At 41.3% G+C, this 21,069-nt stretch overlaps 1 protein-coding gene across 1 annotated transcript in view; it reads left to right on the plus strand.

Annotated features, from left to right (window-relative positions):
• lmo1 (LIM domain only 1) overlaps positions 1 to 11,079 on the plus strand; it is a 26,697-nt gene extending 15,618 nt beyond the window's left edge. The window contains exons 2-4 of the mRNA XM_060865653.1: positions 799 to 1,012; positions 5,967 to 6,092; positions 10,578 to 11,079. Of these exons, the coding sequence (XP_060721636.1) occupies positions 799 to 1,012; positions 5,967 to 6,092; positions 10,578 to 10,683 (446 nt within the window). The 3' untranslated portion in view covers positions 10,684 to 11,079. The remainder of the gene's footprint in view (positions 1 to 798; positions 1,013 to 5,966; positions 6,093 to 10,577) is intronic.
• Positions 11,080 to 21,069: the final 9,990 nt, after the last annotated feature.

Genomic DNA, 21,069 nt, shown 5'->3' on the forward strand with positions numbered 1-21,069 from the left:
AATACACTGAACACCACAGTGAACACTACACTGAACACTACACTGAATAATACACTGAACACCACAGTGAACACCACACTGAACACTACACTGAACACTACACTGAATAATACACTGAACACCACAGTGAACACCACACTGAACACTACACTGAACACCACATTGAACACTACACTGAATAATACACTGAACACCACAGTGAACACTACACTGAACACCACAGTCAACACTACACTGAACACCACACTGAACACTACACTGAATAATACACTGAACACCACAGTTAACACTACACTGAACACTACATTGAACACTACACTGAACACCACAGTGAACACTACACTGAATAATACACTGAACACCACAGTGAACACTACACTGAATAATACACTGAACACCACAGTGAACACTACACTGAACACCACAGTCAACACTACACTGAACACTACACTGAACACGACAGTGAACACTACACTGAACACCACACTGAATACTACACTGAACGCCACAGTGAACACTACACTGAACACCACACTGAACACCACAGTGAACACTACACTATGCACCACAAGTGTTTGTTGGATATCAGAGTTCATATCTGTTATTTTCACACAGTTGAATATCGATGAGACAGAAATGTAAACGCAGTCATGGCTCCTGACCCTAATGAACATAAACACTTGTAGCTCCGCCTCTTCCTGCGTCTCCTTATCAAATAAAACATAAATAAATGTGTGCAGGACAGCAGTGTTTCCCCGAGCACTAAATCACAGCGTGTGTTCTTCTTATCGCTCGTAGGAGTGCCGATGCTCTCCGTCCAGCCCAAAGGCAAACAGAAGGGCTGCGCTGGCTGCAACCGCAAGATTAAAGACCGCTACCTGCTCAAGGCGCTGGATAAATACTGGCACGAAGACTGCCTGAAGTGTGCGTGCTGCGACTGCCGCCTGGGCGAGGTCGGCTCCACCCTCTACACCAAAGCCAATCTCATCCTCTGTCGCAGGGACTACCTGAGGTAAGAGACAACACTAACAGCAGAAAGGCCACGTTCCATCTGTGGCTCGGTGACATTAACACACACTCAGTGACATTAACACACACCTAACACGTGTGGCATGCTGAACACTCTGCGGCACTGTTTCATATCTGTGTCCCACCTCGTCACCTTATCGCCTCACCGCAGGCCAGTGCTCGGGTTTAAGTGTTTTCATTAGGAGAAAGTTTTAAATGTCAGTTTAGTGAACGACGAGCTGAAGGTTTAAATCTCATAATGTTTACTGGAGTCTGAGGATTAACACTGATGATCCAACATTAACACCATTAGCCTCCTTCACTGCCATTACTCATCAGGTGGCTTCACAACTCTTATTATTATATTATTATTATTATTATTATTATTATTATATTGTTATTATTATTATATTATTATTTTTTTTTATTATTATTATTATTATTATTATATTGTTATTATTATTATATTATTATTTTTTTTTATTATTATTATTATTCACTGTATTAAGACACAACAAATCAGGTGTTCAGTTCTACAGAACACAGAAGAAGAACCATTAGTTATCCAGTGAACTTCTAAGGAACCTGTTTGTTCTGTGTGTAAAGTGTCAGAACAAATTCCAAATTAATGCTCAGTATTTTCTTCTTAATTCCTGGAACCTCTTCAGCTCTTGATATTTAAAGGTTTTAAACGTTAGGGTTAAGAGCTCTACATTTCTAAAAACACTCTAAACAACTCTATTCTTCTGATAGCAAAACACTCTACTTAAGAGTTCTACACCGAGTGAACATTTCCTTAAAGGAATAACCAAAAGATGACTAATATTTGGGTCATTTCTGTTTCTATTCCTTGATAAATATGAGACATAAACACTCCTTTTATTTGTAGTTGGTTAAAACTTTTGATTACATTTTTGATGTCTCCTGAGATTTAATCATCTGAAGTAAATACTCTGATGTGGTGAAGGTTTATCATGAGACTCAGTGCAGCTCTAGAGCGTGTGAGAGAGAGAGAGTGAGAGAGAGAGAGAGAGAGCAAGAAAGAGTGGGAGAATGAGAGAGAGAGAGGGGGAGAGAAGAGAGAGAGAGAGAGCGTGAGAGAATGAGAGAGAGAGAGAGTGAGAGAGAGAGAGTGAGACAGAGAGCGAGAGAGAGAGCAAGAGAGACAGAGAGAGTGAGACAGACAGAGAGAGAGAGAGACAGAGAGAGAGAGAGAGAGACAGAGAGAGAGAGAGAGTGCACTTTTTTAATTTAACTGTGAATGTTGGTTAATACACTTGTTACTTCAAGCCACAAAGAAAAGTATTGTGTGTGTGTGTGTTTGTGTGTGTGTTTGTGTGTGTGTGTTTGTGTGTGTGTGTTTGTGTGTGTTTGTGTGTGTGTCCTGCTTTCTAACCATCTGCTCGCTAAATTAAACATGATTATTTCCTGGCTGTTGTGTCTCGGTCCCTCGACGTCTCATGTGGAGATCCAGACGTTTATGGTGGAGCTGCTGCTCTCGGGGGACATGGCGGTGTTGATAGAGAGCCCAGTGCTGGGGTGGGGTGGTTTCTACACCCCCCTTCACCCCTCCACTTTCTTACGCCATCTATCACACTCCACTCGCTCTTGGTTAAGAAAGACTCTAAGAGGAGACATGAACAGGACAGATGAGTTAATGACCTCTGACCCACAGAGTGAAGACCAGAACCTTCTGATACAAACCTATTAAACATCAGGTGGAGGAGAGCGATGAAGAACATGGTGTTGAGCAGAACGGCGATGTTATTAACATCATAACACCTTCATCTGAGGATTGTTGAGATCTTCAGCTCTCAGTGCTTTAAACTTATTAAATAATAAAATTTAATTTTGTACCAATTTATTTAATTCATTTGATGCAATAAGAAACCAGAAGCTTTACTGGTTAGTGAGAGGAAAATGTTGAGATATTTCAGCCAAACAGTTTAACATAAAATACTGTACATTAAACACTGACAGTTAGCAACATGAACTAATTAGCATTAACATTCTAGCTAATATCTTTCAGAGATGTTCAGAGTCAGTGTTTAACCTGATATTATGGGGCATGTCGAAGACTTTTATGTGAAAAATATTTCAATGGGATAATATTACTGCTGCGTTGTCTCCTCCGGAGGAAGACGAGAGCACAGAAATGAGAGAGCAGTGAGACAGGCGTGACGTCTGATGTCATAATGAAGCTCCGCCCACTGATTTGTTCAGCTCGAGATAAATGACATTGCTGCTGATTATGATGAATTTTTTTACTAAGCAAATTAAAAATGACCACCAAAGTTAAAAAAAAGAGGCATCACACACACACACACACAGATTTAACCTCACACACCAAGAAGCACTTCATTAAACACTGATGTGAAGATCAAACTCTCTCCTGTTATATTCTGCTGTTCTGGAGACGAGTCACACGTTAATTACGATCCGAATCTGACTCTCTGAGGAACGCCACTGACTCAGAGCACGGCTCACGATCGCTTCACCTGCTGATTTTATTAGGGCAAATTGGCGAGGGTCGTTCATTAGCGCTCGGCACAATAAAATCATTAAGTGATGTATTTATAGCAGCGAGAACGCAGCAGCCTCCAAACTCTCACAGACCTAAAACTCTCTCAGCTCTTCACCATCACTAATATCACAGACTAACACACAGGCCTTTAACTGGAGCATGTTCTGGACTCTGATTGGTCAGAAGGTGTTGATTAATTCTCTCTAACAGCTCTGACCGTAGATCAGGTTTATATTAATACACTCGCTCTGATACCTTATGGTTTCTATAGCAACAGCTCATTCACAGGGACGTGTACAGAACACACTACACTGATAATAAACAGATTATAATATGTGTGTGTGCACGTGTGTGTATGTTACTTTTTCTCTTCTCTTACTTTTCTTCTTGATCTGTCATTTCTCTCTGCTCTAATTAAATGGAATAGACTGGAATAGACGGCGTGTCTGTGACACAAGGACAAGCACTAGAGAGAAACTAATATGGAGGCTGTGGAGCAACTTCACGTTCAGCTTTCTCTCTGCTGCTTGTCTGAGCTGTCGGCTTTATTGTACAGTCAGAGCAGCAATCCATCGCCGTCTGATCCGTCTGTCCTCGTTTTTGCATTGCATCATGGCTCAGTGGAATATAAAGTGTATCTGTGCTTCTGGATCTCCAAATTAAACACGGAGACATGAGTTCGGAAAATGAAAATGTAAATCTGGAGGAGATTCGAGGTGTCTGAGAGAGAGAGAGCGAGAGAGCGAGAGATCTGCCCCACTGCCTCCTGTTCCGTTTCTGACCTTCATTGCACTTGACTTCATTTTCTAATAAACTTAAACAAACAGCTGAGAAATTTCACTTCTGTCACTTTTTCTATTTTTCTTACACTTTTACATCTCTGAAGCTTTGAGACTCTCTTTACTCTCCCTCTTTACTCTCCCTCTTTACTCTCCCTCTTTCCTCTCGTCTTTCTCCCTCTTTTCTACTCAGTGTTCCTCCTTTTAGACTTCAGGCTCTTGTGTGGAATCCAGTTGACGTTTTTTCACTAAACTCTTATTAATTGTGTTCTGGAGTCTTGTGCATTTCAGTCACCGGTCTGTGGCTTTTGTTCATCGATCTCGCTCCAGAAGTCTGAAGAACTGAATTAAGACCATGTGCTTCTTTTAATTACAGTCGTATGAAAAAGTTTAGGCACCCCTGACAATTTCCATGATTCTCACTCACTCTCACTCATCTTCTACCGCTTATCCGAACTACCTCGGGTCACGGGGAGCCTCCCAGCCGGGATGGGATCTCAGGTGTCATCGGGCATCAAGGCAGGATACACCCTGGACGGAGTGCCAACCCATCACAGGGCACGCACACACACACTCTCATTCACTCACACAATCACACACTACAGACAATTTTCCAGAGATGCCAATCAACCTACCATGCATGTCTTTGGACCGGGGGAGGAAACCGGAGTACCCGGAGGAAACCCCCGAGGCACGGGGAGAACATGCAAACTCCACACACACAAGGTGGAGGCGGGAATCGAACCCCCAACCCTGGAGGTGTGAGGGGAACGTGCTAACCACTAAGCCACCGTGACCCCCCAATTTCCATGATTTTCATATATAAATATTTGGGTGTTTTATCAGCAATTTCATTTTGATCTATTAAATAACTGAAGGACACTAAAGTAATATTTCAGTAGTGAATTGAGGTTTATTGGATTAACAGAAAATGCACAATATGAATTTTACTCAAATTATTGAGTGATTATTGAGTCAGGAGTCCGATCTGAGACTTACATTAGACATCTGCAGGTTTCAGATTCATTAGGGTCCAAGTACCGAGCCCTGAGTGGAGCACCGCAGAGTCTGAACTTTTAGAGTCTTAATATTTCCTTGATGATTTACTTGGAGACCAAAATGCAAAACACCAAATGAACAGAATTTCCTCCAAAACTCAGACGTGCGTGATCCGAGACGGTGTTTTATTTCTACATTACACAGATGTATATTTATTTTTATATCTCTTTTGACATGCACAAGTTTTTTTCTCAAATTACAAATAGCTTTTTATTTTTCTCCTTTTCTCAGACTGTGTGAAAAAACACATTTTTAAATGATCTTTCTTGTGTTTAAGCTGAAATTTCTGCAGGAAGAGAAGAACCACGTCGGCTTCTCCAACATTTCTTTATTTCTAAACTGTAAAGACTGTAAACTTTTACAACAAACACAGAGATGCTTTACTGTGGTACTGCTTACTGTCTCTGCTGAGAGGAATGTGTGTATTAATGTGTGTATTAATGTGTGTATTAGTGTGTATAAATATTTTGCCCTTCACCCAGTACACACTCTTCTGTCTGCACTGCTCTGTGTGGTTGTTGGAGCGCTCGCTGTTCTGCGTCACAGTGACAGAAGAGATGAAATGTCTGATGTGTTCTATGTTTTTACTCTTCCAGGCTCTTCGGGACGACGGGGAACTGTGCAGCCTGCAGTAAACTGATCCCTGCGTTTGAAATGGTGATGAGGGCCAGAGATAATGTTTACCATTTGGACTGTTTTGCCTGTCAGCTTTGTAACCAGAGGTAAGAGGAATGAGACGCTCCATCTTCCAGGGAAAACATTAATCACATCATCATCTTCATAGTCATCATCATCATCATCATCAATTTATTCTTCATTACTGTATGACAGTCAAGCTGCTTAGTTTCTGGTGTTTGTGAGCAGATGCAGGATTTCATCCTCGACACAGTAAAATCTCTTTTATAATAAACACTAAGTTAGATTTAATGATAGAAACATTTTTAAATGTTTTCTGGCCTGGAAACCGCAGGGCAGCATGATGACGGTTTGTAGATGAACACAGCAGTGAGACAGAATGAGACACACTGTGCTTTCAGAACACATGATGAGTTTTCTTCAGTAACGTTTGTGAGCTTCTGCACCTCCAAACAGTCCAGATCCATAAAGACAGAAACTCTGAGAGCTTTAATGTCACCTTCACGATGAGCTCCAGGAAACAGAAGCTGACTGAGTTACAGCTCGAGTCCAGGGGCTTTTATTACTCAAATCCTGCTGTAATTAAAATCTATGGAAAGCAATGAGGTCTTTAACATAGTGTTTGTTTCCTCAGTTTTACAAACCGAACATTTCTGTAAACGGTTTATGAAACAAATCTCTACTGATTCAGTAGTTTACAGTAAAACTGGTGTGTTAAAATGTTTAGGAAGTGCAGAAGGATTCCCTTAAACACTGTGTGATGAAGGACGGAGACTGACAAGGTTATTGAGAAGATATACAGAAACACTCAGACAAACACTCAGACAAACACTCAGACAAACACTTAGATACACACTCAGATAAACACTCAGACACACACTCAGATAAACACTCAGATAAACACTCAGACACACACTCAGACAAACACTCAGACAAACACTCAGACACACACTCAGACAAACACTCAGACACACACTCAGATAAACACTCAGATAAAGACTCAGATACACACTCAGACAAACACTCAGATAAACACTCAGATAAACACTCAGACACACACTCAGACAAACACTCAGACAAACACTCAGACACACACTCAGACAAACACTCAGACACACACTCAGATAAACACTCAGATAAACACTCAGATAAAGACTCAGATACACACTCAGACAAACACTCAGACACACACTCAGATAAACACTCAGATAAACACTCAGATAAACACTCAGACACACACTCAGACAAACACTCAGACAAACACTCAGACACACACTCAGACAAACACTCAGACACACACTCAGATAAACACTCAGATAAACACTCAGATAAAGACTCAGATACACACTCAGACAAACACTCAAACACTGAGACAAACACTCAGATAAACACGTAGATAAACACGTAGATAAACACTCAGACAAACACTCAGATAAACACTCAGATAAACACTCAGACAAACACTCAGATACACACTCAGACAAACACTCAAACACTGAGACAAACACTCAGATAAACACGTAGATAAACACTCAGACAAACACTCAGACAAACACTCGAACACTGAGACAAACACTGAGACAAACACTCAGATAAACACGTAGATAAACACGTAGATAAACACGTAGATAAACACTCAGACAAACACTCAGACAAACACTCAGATAAACACGTAGATAAACACTCAGACAAACACTCAGACAAACACTTAGACAAACACTCAGACAAACACTTAGACAAACACTCAGATACACACGTAGATAAACACTCAGATAAACACTCAGACAAACACTCAAACACTGAGACAAACACTCAGATAAACACGTAGATAAACACTCAGACAAACACTCAGACAAACACTCGAACACTGAGACAAACACTGAGACAAACACTCAGATAAACACGTAGATAAACACGTAGATAAACACGTAGATAAACACTCAGACAAACACTCAGACAAACACTCAGATAAACACGTAGATAAACACTCAGACAAACACTCAGACAAACACTTAGACAAACACTCAGACAAACACTTAGACAAACACTCAGATACACACGTAGATAAACACTCAGATAAACACTCAGACAAACACTCAGATAAACACTCAGACAAACACTCAGACAAACACTCAGATAAACACTCAGACAAACACTCAGACAAACACTCAGATACACACTCAGACAAACACTCAGATAAACACGTAGATAAAGACTCAGACAAACACTCAGACAAACACTCAGACAAACACTCAGACAAACACTCAGACAAACACTCAGATAAACACTCAGATACACACTCAGACAAACACTCAGACAAACACTCAGACAAACACTCAGACAAACACTCAGACAAACACTCAGATACACACTCAGATACACACTCAGATAAACACTCAGATAAACACTCAGATAAACACTCAGACACACACTCAGATAAACACTCAGATAAACACTCAGACACACACTCAGACAAACACTCAGACAAACACTCAGACACACACTCAGACAAACACTCAGACACACACTCAGATAAACACTCAGATAAAGACTCAGATACACACTCAGACAAACACTCAGATAAACACTCAGATAAACACTCAGACACACACTCAGACAAACACTCAGACAAACACTCAGACACACACTCAGACAAACACTCAGACACACACTCAGATAAACACTCAGATAAACACTCAGATAAAGACTCAGATACACACTCAGACAAACACTCAGACACACACTCAGATAAACACTCAGATAAACACTCAGATAAACACTCAGACACACACTCAGACAAACACTCAGACAAACACTCAGACACACACTCAGACAAACACTCAGACACACACTCAGATAAACACTCAGATAAACACTCAGATAAAGACTCAGATACACACTCAGACAAACACTCAAACACTGAGACAAACACTCAGATAAACACGTAGATAAACACGTAGATAAACACTCAGACAAACACTCAGATAAACACTCAGATAAACACTCAGACAAACACTCAGATACACACTCAGACAAACACTCAAACACTGAGACAAACACTCAGATAAACACGTAGATAAACACTCAGACAAACACTCAGACAAACACTCGAACACTGAGACAAACACTGAGACAAACACTCAGATAAACACGTAGATAAACACGTAGATAAACACGTAGATAAATACTCAGACAAACACTCAGACAAACACTCAGATAAACACGTAGATAAACACTCAGACAAACACTCAGACAAACACTTAGACAAACACTCAGACAAACACTTAGACAAACACTCAGATACACACGTAGATAAACACTCAGATAAACACTCAGACAAACACTCAGATAAACACTCAGACAAACACTCAGACAAACACTCAGATAAACACTCAGACAAACACTCAGACAAACACTCAGATACACACTCAGACAAACACTCAGATAAACACGTAGATAAAGACTCAGACAAACACTCAGACAAACACTCAGACAAACACTCAGACAAACACTCAGACAAACACTCAGACAAACACTCAGATACACACTCAGACAAACACTCAGACAAACACTCAGACAAACACTCAGACAAACACTCAGATACACACTCAGATACACACTCAGATAAACACTCAGATAAACACTCAGATAAACACTCAGACACACACTCAGATAAACACTCAGACAAACACTCAGATAAACACTCAGACAAACACTCAGACAAACACTCAGACAAACACTGATTTCTATAAAACAGAATGGATTAAAGACTTTAATGTAGATTATTGAGGAATGTTTCAAATTCAGTTTGGAGTTTTAGATCATTTCTAACGTTGAACTGAAATCGATCTTTTTATTTACCCTGGTTTTAAAATCAGCACAATGAGTCCCAGCGTGGAGGCAGAAATAAACGCAGTGCCGCGTCTCAGAGTGCCAGAGCGATTGCTGGTGGCAGGAACTCGACTCGTGCTGTGTTGCTCACGGCCTCGGTGCCAACCTGCTAAATTAGCGTGGCACTGATTGATAAGCGCCGATGCCACAGGCTGGGGTCTTATCACGCCTCGTGCTGCCATCTGTGAAGCTTTTATATGCAAACATCAGTGAGGGGAAAGCAGCGTCTGCACCAGAGGAAGGTTTTAGGAAGCTTTTTTATTGCTGGACAATTTCGGGGCAAAAAACTGGAAAGATTGTGTGTTGTGTTTTGGCACAGATTGACACACAGACAGGATTTTGTTTTTGCTAGTCACGGTTGTATGAGTTTTATTTTGTGCCAGTCCTGTTGGGTAAAACCACCTGCATCTGAAGTTCCACCTTCATGCTACATCACAGGGACTGTGAACAATCGACTAAAAACAAAAGTGACGCAAGGAAACATCAGAACACAGAAAGCTTTCAGTGCAGCTAGTTGGGGAGAAATCAGGACGCAGCTCTCACTGAGCCAAACGCACACACACACACACACACACACACACACACACACACACACACAAACAGTGGTGAACACTCACTGCACTTGTGTCAGATGTCTCACTCTCTGTTGCAGCAGTTTATTCTCCGTTGTTCTGTTCCAGGTTCTGTGTAGGAGACAAGTTTTTCCTAAAGAACAACATGATCCTGTGTCAGATGGACTATGAGGAGGGACAGCTCAACGGCAGCTTCGAGACACAGGTCCAATAACGCCAACCTGACAGAGGCAGCAGCACACACACACACACACACACACACACACACACACACGGAGAAGCGTCTGTCTGCTTGCCTGCAATACTTTTTCCAGTGAAAGAAGCCCTCGTGGTCCTTTAGGACTCTGGTGTAAATGTTCTTTGGCCTTTTCCCGACTCTGAGCAGGTTGTGTTCTGGTTCTGATCCGTGTGACTGCGTCACTCAGCACTGTATCTCCTCTATGGGTTCATGTCATGTTTTTTTCTTTTATCCCTCGTTCCTCACGGTGATGATGGCGGGATGGAGGGTGATGTACAGCCTGGTTTTTCTGTATATATATAAACTGGAACATTTATTTTATGAAATTGTAATGCAATTTTATTACTAGTGTGAATTAAAGAACAAAACAATTCTTAAATGTTCAAACTTGTTTTTTATGTTGTTCTTTTTAGTTTATTGCGAAGCGGCTGGTTGTCATGGCAACATGTCCATGTTTTGTAATTATGCATCTCACTTTAAAATAAAGCTTCCAAATTTTTGAGAGTTTATGAAAAATTAAAAGATTTAAAATCCTCAGATCCAGAGCAGGTCTGGTGTTGAGACTGAGACACGGAATAAAGCAGCGACTGCAGAGCAGCGATTAAAGACCCAGTGACTCTGAGCTTCAGCTGAACACTGTACACACTACACACTACACACACTGTACACACTACACACTACACACACTGTACACACTACACACTACACACACTGTACACACTACACACACTGTACACACTGTACACACACTACACACTACACACACTGTACACACTACACACTACACACACTGTACACACTACACACTACACACACTGTACACACTACACACTACACACACTGTACACACTACACACACTGTACACACTGTACACACACTACACACTACACACACTGTACACACTACACACACTGTAGACACTACACACACTGTACACACAGTACACACTACACACACTGTACACACAGTACACACTGTACACACTACACACACTGTACACACTACACACACAGTACACACTACACACACTGTACACACTACACACACTGTACACACTACACACACAGTACACAATATACACACTGTACACACAGTACACACTACACACTACACACACTGTACACACTACACACACTGTACACACTACACACACTGTACACACAGTACACACTACACACACAGTACACAATACACACACTGTACACACAGTACACACTACACACACTGTACACACTGTACACATTACACACACTGTACACACTACACACACTGTACACAATACACACACTGTACACACAGTACACACTACACACACTGTACACACTGTACACATTACACACACTGTACACACTACACACACTGTACACACAGTACACACTACACACACTGTACACACTACACACACTGTACACACAGTACACACTACACACACTATACACACTACACACACTGTACACACAGTACACACTACACACACTGTACACACAGTGCACAATACACACACTACACACTGTACACACTATACACACTACACACACGGTGCACACAGTACACACTACACACACTACACACTGTAAACACTACACACTGTACACACTACACACAGTGCACACAGTACACACTACACACAGTGCACTCTACACACACTATACACACTACACACAGTACACACTGTACACACAATACAAACTGTACACACTATACACACAGTACACACTGTACACACAATACACACACAAAAAACACTATACACACTACACACAATACACACACAATACATACAGTACACATTGTACACACAGTACACACTGTACACACAATACACACTGTACACAGAATACACGCAATACACACTGTACACAGAATACACACAATACACACTGTACACACAATACACACTATACACACAGTACACACTGTACACTACACACAATACACACTGTACACACTATACACACTGTACGCGCTACACACATTACACACACTGTACACACAGTACACACTACACACACTACACACTATACACACTGTACACACAGTACACACTACACACTATACACACAGTACACACTACAAACACTACACACACTGTACGCACAGTACACACTACACACTATACACTGTACACACAGTACACACTATACACACAGTACACACCAGTGTTGTGCTAGTTACTACGAAAAAGTAACTAGTTACAGTTACTAGTTACTTCATTCAAAAAGTAGCTCAATTACTTTGTTGATTACTTACACTAAAACGTAACGTGTTACTGTTAAAAGTAACTTATTTACTTTTGTAAAGAAATAATGAGCATATTTCCACTTTGAGAAACTCGTCTTGCTCTCGCCTTGACTCGCCATTACTGCCACACATGTGTTGTAAAGACAAAGCATGTGGTAACGCCAACCATCTACCAATCCTACAATGTGTCGCTGCTGTAAACAGGTTAGTCTGTAGGCTACACTTCAGTCTAAATGAACTAATTTAATAAGTAACGGACAAACGCACCATATGGTAACGGTAACGGAGTTACTTTATTTAATAAGTAATGCGTTAGAGTATTAGTTACTGTCAAAAGTAACTGTGTTACAGTAACGCGTTACTGCCCAACACTGGTACACACAATACACAAAATACACACTGTACACATTATAGACACACTATACAAACTATACACACTGTACACACAATACATACAAAACAGTATACTTACAATACACACTATACACACAACACACTATACACACAGTACACATTATACACACTGTACTCACTATACACACTATACACACAATACATTCAATACACATTAAACACAATACAATCATTACACACAACAAACACAATACACTCAATACACACTATATAGACAATACACACCATACACATAATACTATACACACAATACACACTATACACATAATACTATACATACTATACACTTAATACACAATACACACTCTGTACACTCAATTCACACAATATACACAATACACTTACAGGGCTGCCAACTTTTGAGTTCAGCTTAGAGTGAAATAGAGATTCGGGGGGCGGGGCTTTGGTTGTGGGAGGGGCTTATGGAGGGGCGTGGCTTGGTGTGGAAAAAATACAAACACAAAATCCTTGCATTAGCAGAAGTGTATTAAGTATATATTGATTGTCAAAGTACTTGGTATCTGTACAGAATTTCTTGGGAGATTTACATTACATTTAATTTTCACAAACATTTTACAGAAATAGGATTAACATGTGATTAACATGTTCACAGATTAACATGTTTAACATGTTCACAGATTAACATGTGATTAACATGTTCACAGATTAACATGTGATTAACATGTTCACAGATTAACATGTGCGCTATTGTAAGTGCTGGTGGCTGACTTTCAGACTTAATCATTGGGATGTCGTTGACTTGACATTCTGTTCTTAGAAAACAATAATTAACATTAACTACTAGACATGTCCATATATTTGTCATCTGGAAATGCTTTTGTACTGTTTTTTATGATAAATTATGTAAAATAACTGCTCAGTGCTGCAAAACAAACAACTCTGCTAATGCTAACTTAATTCTATATAAACAATATAACAGCACAGGCCTATTAGTTACTAGTCTAAACTGGGCGGAGACACGGAGCGCCCTGTAACTCACTGACCTGCCTGCGTTCACAATTCACACGGTGCAGATGGGAGGGAGAACGGCTGACTACACAGTTTATGGGAATAAATTGTGTATTTCCCTCACAATTGTCACAAAAAACTCACTACACTCTGTCTGGTCTCTCTGCGCGTTGCTTTGCGAGATCATGTGGCTCGATTTTTTTCCCCTCGCTGCTGCACAAGTCTGCCTGAGAATATGGGGGTGTGGCATGAGAATATGGGGGTGTGGTGTGAGAATATGGGGGTGTGGTATGAGAATATGGGGGTGTGGTGTGAGAATATGGGGGTGTGGCGTAAGAATATGGGGGTGTGGTGTGAGAATATGGGGGTGTGGCGTGAGAATATGGGGGTTTGGTGTGAGAATATGGGGGTGTGGTGTGAGAATATGGGGGTGTGGCGTAAGAATATGGGGGTGTGGTGTGAGAATATGGGGGTGTGGCGTAAGAATATGGGGGTGTGGTGTGAGAATATGGGGGTGTGGCGTGAGAATATGGGGGTGTGGTGTGAGAATATGGGGGTGTGGCGTGGGAATATGGGGGTGTGGCGTGAGAGCGTGAGGATTGGGTCAATTGCGTCTCACGCTGAATGCGTGAGAGTTGGCAACCTTGCACTTAATGCTTTGTCTTTAATATTCATGGTTTATGAAATCCAGTCATCCTCTCCATGAAAATATCACTAAAGCAGATATGTGGTCCAAGATGGCGGCGTGGCAGTAGCACGCAGCGGCCACTCCGGATTCAATATGGTGCTATTTACGTTTTTTTACGGTTTTCTTTACGGTTTTTAGCCCGACTACTTCCAGTACATGGACACCAGAGATGGTATACAAACCGTCACTCGACTCTGGGGACTCTGAGAGTGGGGACACTGAAAGTGGTGCGCGAGGAAGCGGAAGCGCGGTAAGTGGGCGTCAAACTGCTGCGTCTTTGTTTTCACATACACGTGGCTCATCGACAGAGTTCCGGACGCCGCCATTCAGCTGGAAAGGCTAACTTCAATTAGAGCCAACAGAAATCAGCTCTGTGCAGTAAGACTCAGTGGTGGTGTGTGTGTTTACATCAACACAGAATGGTGTAAGAACTCTGTGCTTGTTTCTAGTTACTGCTCATCGTCAGTAGAGTTTGTGACTGTTAGATGCAGGCCATTTTATTTACCACGTGAATTCACCACAGTTTTCATTGTCGGAGTTTACATTCGTGATAACAATGCCTCTCTCCCAGATGCGCTAAGTGACTTCTATGCTCAGTTTGAGGCACAGAATAATGTAGCGGCAAGGAAGACCATCCCTCCCCCCGACGTCCAGGTACTCTGTCTATCCATGGCTGACATGAGGAGAACTCTATGCAGAGTTAACCCATGGAAGGCTGCTGGACCAGACAACATTCCTGGCAGGGTGCTCAGTGAATGCGCAGAACAGCTAGCGGATGTCTTCACTGACATCTTTAACATTTCCCTGAGCAGTGCTGTTGTTCCAACCAGAATTGTCCCCATCCCAAAGAAACCTATAGTGTCCTGCCTCAATAACTATCGTCCCATCGTTATGAAGTGCTTCGAGAAGCTCTTAATGAGGCGCATCAAGACCCAGTTACCACCCTCATTGGACATAGGGTGAATATCTCCACGGATGATGTCATTGCCACGGCCCTTCATTTAGCCCTCACCCACCTGGACAATAAAGACACTTATGTACGAATGCTGTTCATAGACTTTAGTTCAGCATTAAACACAATCATCCCTCAGCACCTGATTGGGAAGCTGAGCCTGCTGGGACTGAACACCTCCCTCTGCAACTGGATCCTCGACTTCCTGACTGGGAGACCTCAGTCAGTCCGGATCTCCAGCACCACCACACTGAACACTGAAGCCCCTTGAGGCTGTGTGCTCAGTCCACTGCTGTTCACCTTGCTGACTCATGACTGTGCAGCAACGCACAGATCAAACCATATTACCAAGTTCGCCGATGACACGACTGTGGTGGGTCTCATCAGCAAGAACAACGAGTCAGCATACAGGGAGGAGGTGCAACATCTAACTACCTGGTGTAGAACCAACAACGTGTCTCTGAATGTTGATAAAACTAAAGAGATGGTTGTTGATTTCAGAAGAGGACAGAGTGACCACTCTCTGCTGAACATCGACGGATCATCTGTAGAGATCGTCAAGAGCACCAAATTTCTTGGTGTTCACCTAGCAGAGAACTTCACCTGGTCACTCAACACCAGCTCCATCACCAAGAAAGCCCAGCAGCGTCTCTACTTCTTATGAAGGCTGAGAAAGGCACATCTCCCTCCCCCCATCCTGACCATGTCCTACAGAGGGACCATTGAGATCATCCTGAGCAGCTGCATCACTGTCTGGTTTGGGAACTGCACCATCTCTGATCGCAAGACCCTGCGGTAGATAGTGAGGACAGCTGAGAAGATCATTGGAGTCTCTCTTCCCTCTATCATGGACACTTACACCACACGCTGCATCCACAAAGCCAGCAACATTGTGGACCTCACACACACCTCACACACACTCTTCACCCCACACACCCCTCACACACACTCTTCACCCAACACCCACCTCACACACACTCTTCACCCCACACACTCTTCACCCCACACACCCTCTCTTCACTCCGTCTGGAAAAAGGTACTGAAGCATTCGGGTCTCACGACCAGACTGTGTAGCAGTTTCACAAGCCATCAGACTCCTTAACAACTGTATTGAACTGTACTGAGCACAACACACACACACATCACCTGTATGGACTGCACAGACCTACACCAAATACACACACTTCCAATATACATCCATCAAACTGTTTACACACTGTTTTTTCTCTTTGCACACACTGTCTCACATTTCGGTCATTTGCTCTTTTGCACAATACTTTACATTATCTCAGGGACCTGCTGCTATAACACTGTGTTCATTCTAGTATTTCTATTTTGTGTATAGACTTTTTTGCATTGTCTTGTATATTTTTGTTTACACTGTCTTTTGTCCTGCACTGTCTTTTGTCCTGTACTGTCTTTTGTCCTGACTGTCTTTTGTCCTGACTGTCTTTTGTCCTGCACTGTCTTGTCTGTCTTGTTTATCTTGTCCTACACTGTGTACACCAGGTTGTACAGATACACTTTATGTATCTAGGACTAACTTACTAAGTCCTTATAGCTCTGTGTGTGTTTTATGTAACACCCTGATCCTGGAGAAACGTCGTCTCATGTCACTTTAACAGTTAGATCTGGTGTAAATGACAATAAAAGCTTCTTGACCTGACTTTGACCTGATATTATTATTATTGTTGTTATTATTGTTATTATCATTATTTCAGTTGGAGGTTTAATCTCAGTGCTGTGATGGTGACTGTTGTACAGAGAATGAACCTCCACATAATTAATAATATTTACTCACAGGTTGTCCCTTATTGTTGAACGATGTAGAAAGTTGTTAATATTTTATACATCACAATCACTTACCTACAAGCAGATTCACTTAAAAAAAAAAAAAAACATAAATTAAGTGTTAATTGAATCTGACATTTAAAATTATTATAAAACAAAATAACATTTTTAAGTGCAGAGCAAATCAGCATAAACTTTTAATCCTGTATCTTTACAAGTGCACATGGCCAACACATGCAAGCTGACCTTTCTCTGTTCAACACAGGTCACACACACACACGCACACACACACACACACACACACACACACACACACTCACACACACACACACACACACACACACAGAGTGTCTAATTTCCTTCCTAAAATTACAGGGAGTGCAGCAGCAGCTCTGTGGGCAAGACGTGACATTCAGCAAGCCGCTTTTTCTCCAGCAGGAAGTGGACCAGCCACATCATTTGCTAACAAATAAATCATGTGTACAATGTGCATTAATTAGAAATTCATTAAAAATTCCAACTCACAGGCAGGTGTGCAAATAAAGGATTAGCGAGACAGCAATTACAGCACATAAGAGTACATTTTAATTACATCTCCTGGATTGATTTTCAGACAGAGACAATCAGGCTGCATGCAAGACGACTGATTGCTCATTTTCTGGAAGAAATAATGAGAAAAAGACTTCAGCAGTCTAACCCTAACACACACACACACACACACACACACACACACAATCAGAGTGCTATTAAGGTGAACTCAGGTGTGCTCTAATAGACATACATATCTCTGATTGCACTGTAGATCCTAATCTACCTAACATTCAAATAAGCAATATGTAAGCAATACATTTGTGTGTGTGTGTGTGTGTGTGTGTATTCTGACCAATCAGAATATTCACATTTATAATACTAATATTTAGAAATGATGTGGTTTTGTTAAAGAATGATACGTATGATAAAGTTTTGTATTTTATTTGAATAAATGTACTCCAGTTATGATAATTAAACACAATGAATATTTTCTTGCCAATAATTATGTAGGTGACTTACATAGAGGTCATTTGCGTACAGATACAGATTAATTCTGTTGGCTTTAAAGAAGGTTGCTCTGAGAAAAACGGTCCATGTTCCAGACATCCTAAAAGGCAGTTCTGGCAGAGAGCTGGAAAAAAAATCTGCCTGCAGAAGCATAAAGTCTCTGGAACAGCATTCTGCTCATTCTGTGATTTCATTTTTAAATTAAACCAATTTGCCTAGAAATTGGTTTTAAGGTCTGCACAGGGTGGTTCTGTGCATTAGCCCCCACCAAACACACACACACACACACACTTATACTTTCATAGTCACACACCTCCTTTCCTCGCTGAAAATCATGTCTGACTTTGAAGTGCTAATTTTGGAAGTTTAGCCAATTTTTTATTTGCTGCTTTGAAATCTATCCTCTAAGCTGCTGCACCAGCGATGAAATATGTGGTTTCTCCACAATGAGGGATAAGTGGCCAAAATGAGAAGCGCCTGCTTCTCTCCCTGTGCATTATATAACTGTGAATAATCTGCACGCTGCACTTTTCCTATGGCGCTCGCCGGTGCAATTTATTTCCACTAACATTATGCAGCCTCCCCTCCTCCTCATTTTCCAATCTGCCTGCCTTTCAAGCTCGGTGGGCACTATTTAGAATGCTGATGACAAACAAAAATGTTTTTTTCTATGAGGAAAACCATCCTGCCATCATCATCAAGTTGAATTTTAAAACAAGAAGGTGAAAAATGCACTGCGCGTCCATCTGAACTGACAATGAGGGCAATTTTCAATCAAAAGAGCGCCTTGAACCGACATCCAGTAATGAAGAGCTTGTGAAAGGCTGGACGAATCCGTACACCCTCTACACAAACAATAAAATAAAATCAGCTTTTTCAGCTGGGAATAATGGATACAATAATAATCGATGGGAGGACAAAGAGGGAACAAGTGAGCTTTATTTTTTCACACACTTTGAGATGCATGAGTTCTTTAGCATAGGTTGAGGAAAAATACAGAAAACAGACCAAACATTAATTCCATTGTGGCTGGAAAATGTCATTATTTGAGTCAGCCTTGGGATGAAGAGGGTCTGAGATCAGAACAATGAGAAGAGGCCTAAGTAATGGAGGAGCCTTGAATATCACCTCATAAACTGGCCTAATGGATGCACAGATGACCTCAATCACAAAGCTCGCTTTTATCCTTTCCAAGCTATAGATGGCAGAATTATGTTAAAATAAGTTGATCAGACTGGCTCTTCACAAAAGCCAGTATTTTCCTCCAACACACACACAGCCTAGAGACAGAAAAAGAGAGAAAGGATTTCAAACAACCCTGAACACCATCTGTATGATCTCCAGGCCCTTCCGATCCAATCCGATGCTTTGCCGCAGCCCTGTACTCGCCAATAAATTGCTTTAGTAATCAGCTTTTTGAAAAGCTTATTTACTGCTTGTTTTTTTTTTGTTTATTGTGCTCCTCTGAATGAAATATAAAATTGGATTTCATTAGATGTGCAATTTTCTCTTTCTCATAAAGAAAGCACAGAGAGAGAGAGAGAGAGAGAGAGAGAGAGAGAGAGAGAGAGAGAGAGAATGAGAATCACCTTGTTGGCTGTAGAGAGTGGATTGGGGTGCAGTGTATATATTACTGCTGATTGAGTTTCTCGGAGGCTGATGCAGTCTTCTTTTGCTCGAACTACTGATAGAATCCTGAGTGCAACATGAGCTCCGTGCTGAAACAGAGGCCCCTTGCGAGACATTAAACTCTTCATCTGATATCACGCTCTGAACAAAATCACCTCTGTGACGTCAAACATCCTCATCCTGGATGAGACTTCAAGTTCATCTTCAAGAGAACCTTCCACATGTTCTGAGAAAAAGCTGCAGTGTAACTCCGCCCCCGGCCATGGAGTGAGCTCTTCAAGCTGATATGACCATGCTATTCTACTTGATAGGCTAGAACATGTTGTTGGTGTTAAAGGAACAGCCCTCTCCTGGCTCAGGATATTTGAAGGATCGCTATCAATTCAATTCAATACAATTCAAATTTATTTGTATAGCGCTTTTAACAATTGCCATTGTCTTAAAGCACCTTTACAGAACATAAACATAAAAAGGTTAATATAAAGAATAATATAAAGATAAATATAATACAAAAAATCAAGATTAATATTAGATATATTTAATGTTTTTGTATTTATCCCCAATGAGCAAGTCTGAGGTGACTCAGGCTATCAGTTTGTAGATCTAAATGGTGACCACTCTAAACAAACTAAAGTAATG

This window comes from Tachysurus vachellii, chromosome 1 (assembly GCF_030014155.1).
Source record: "Tachysurus vachellii isolate PV-2020 chromosome 1, HZAU_Pvac_v1, whole genome shotgun sequence".
NCBI classification, from domain to species: Eukaryota; Metazoa; Chordata; class Actinopteri; order Siluriformes; family Bagridae; genus Tachysurus; species Tachysurus vachellii.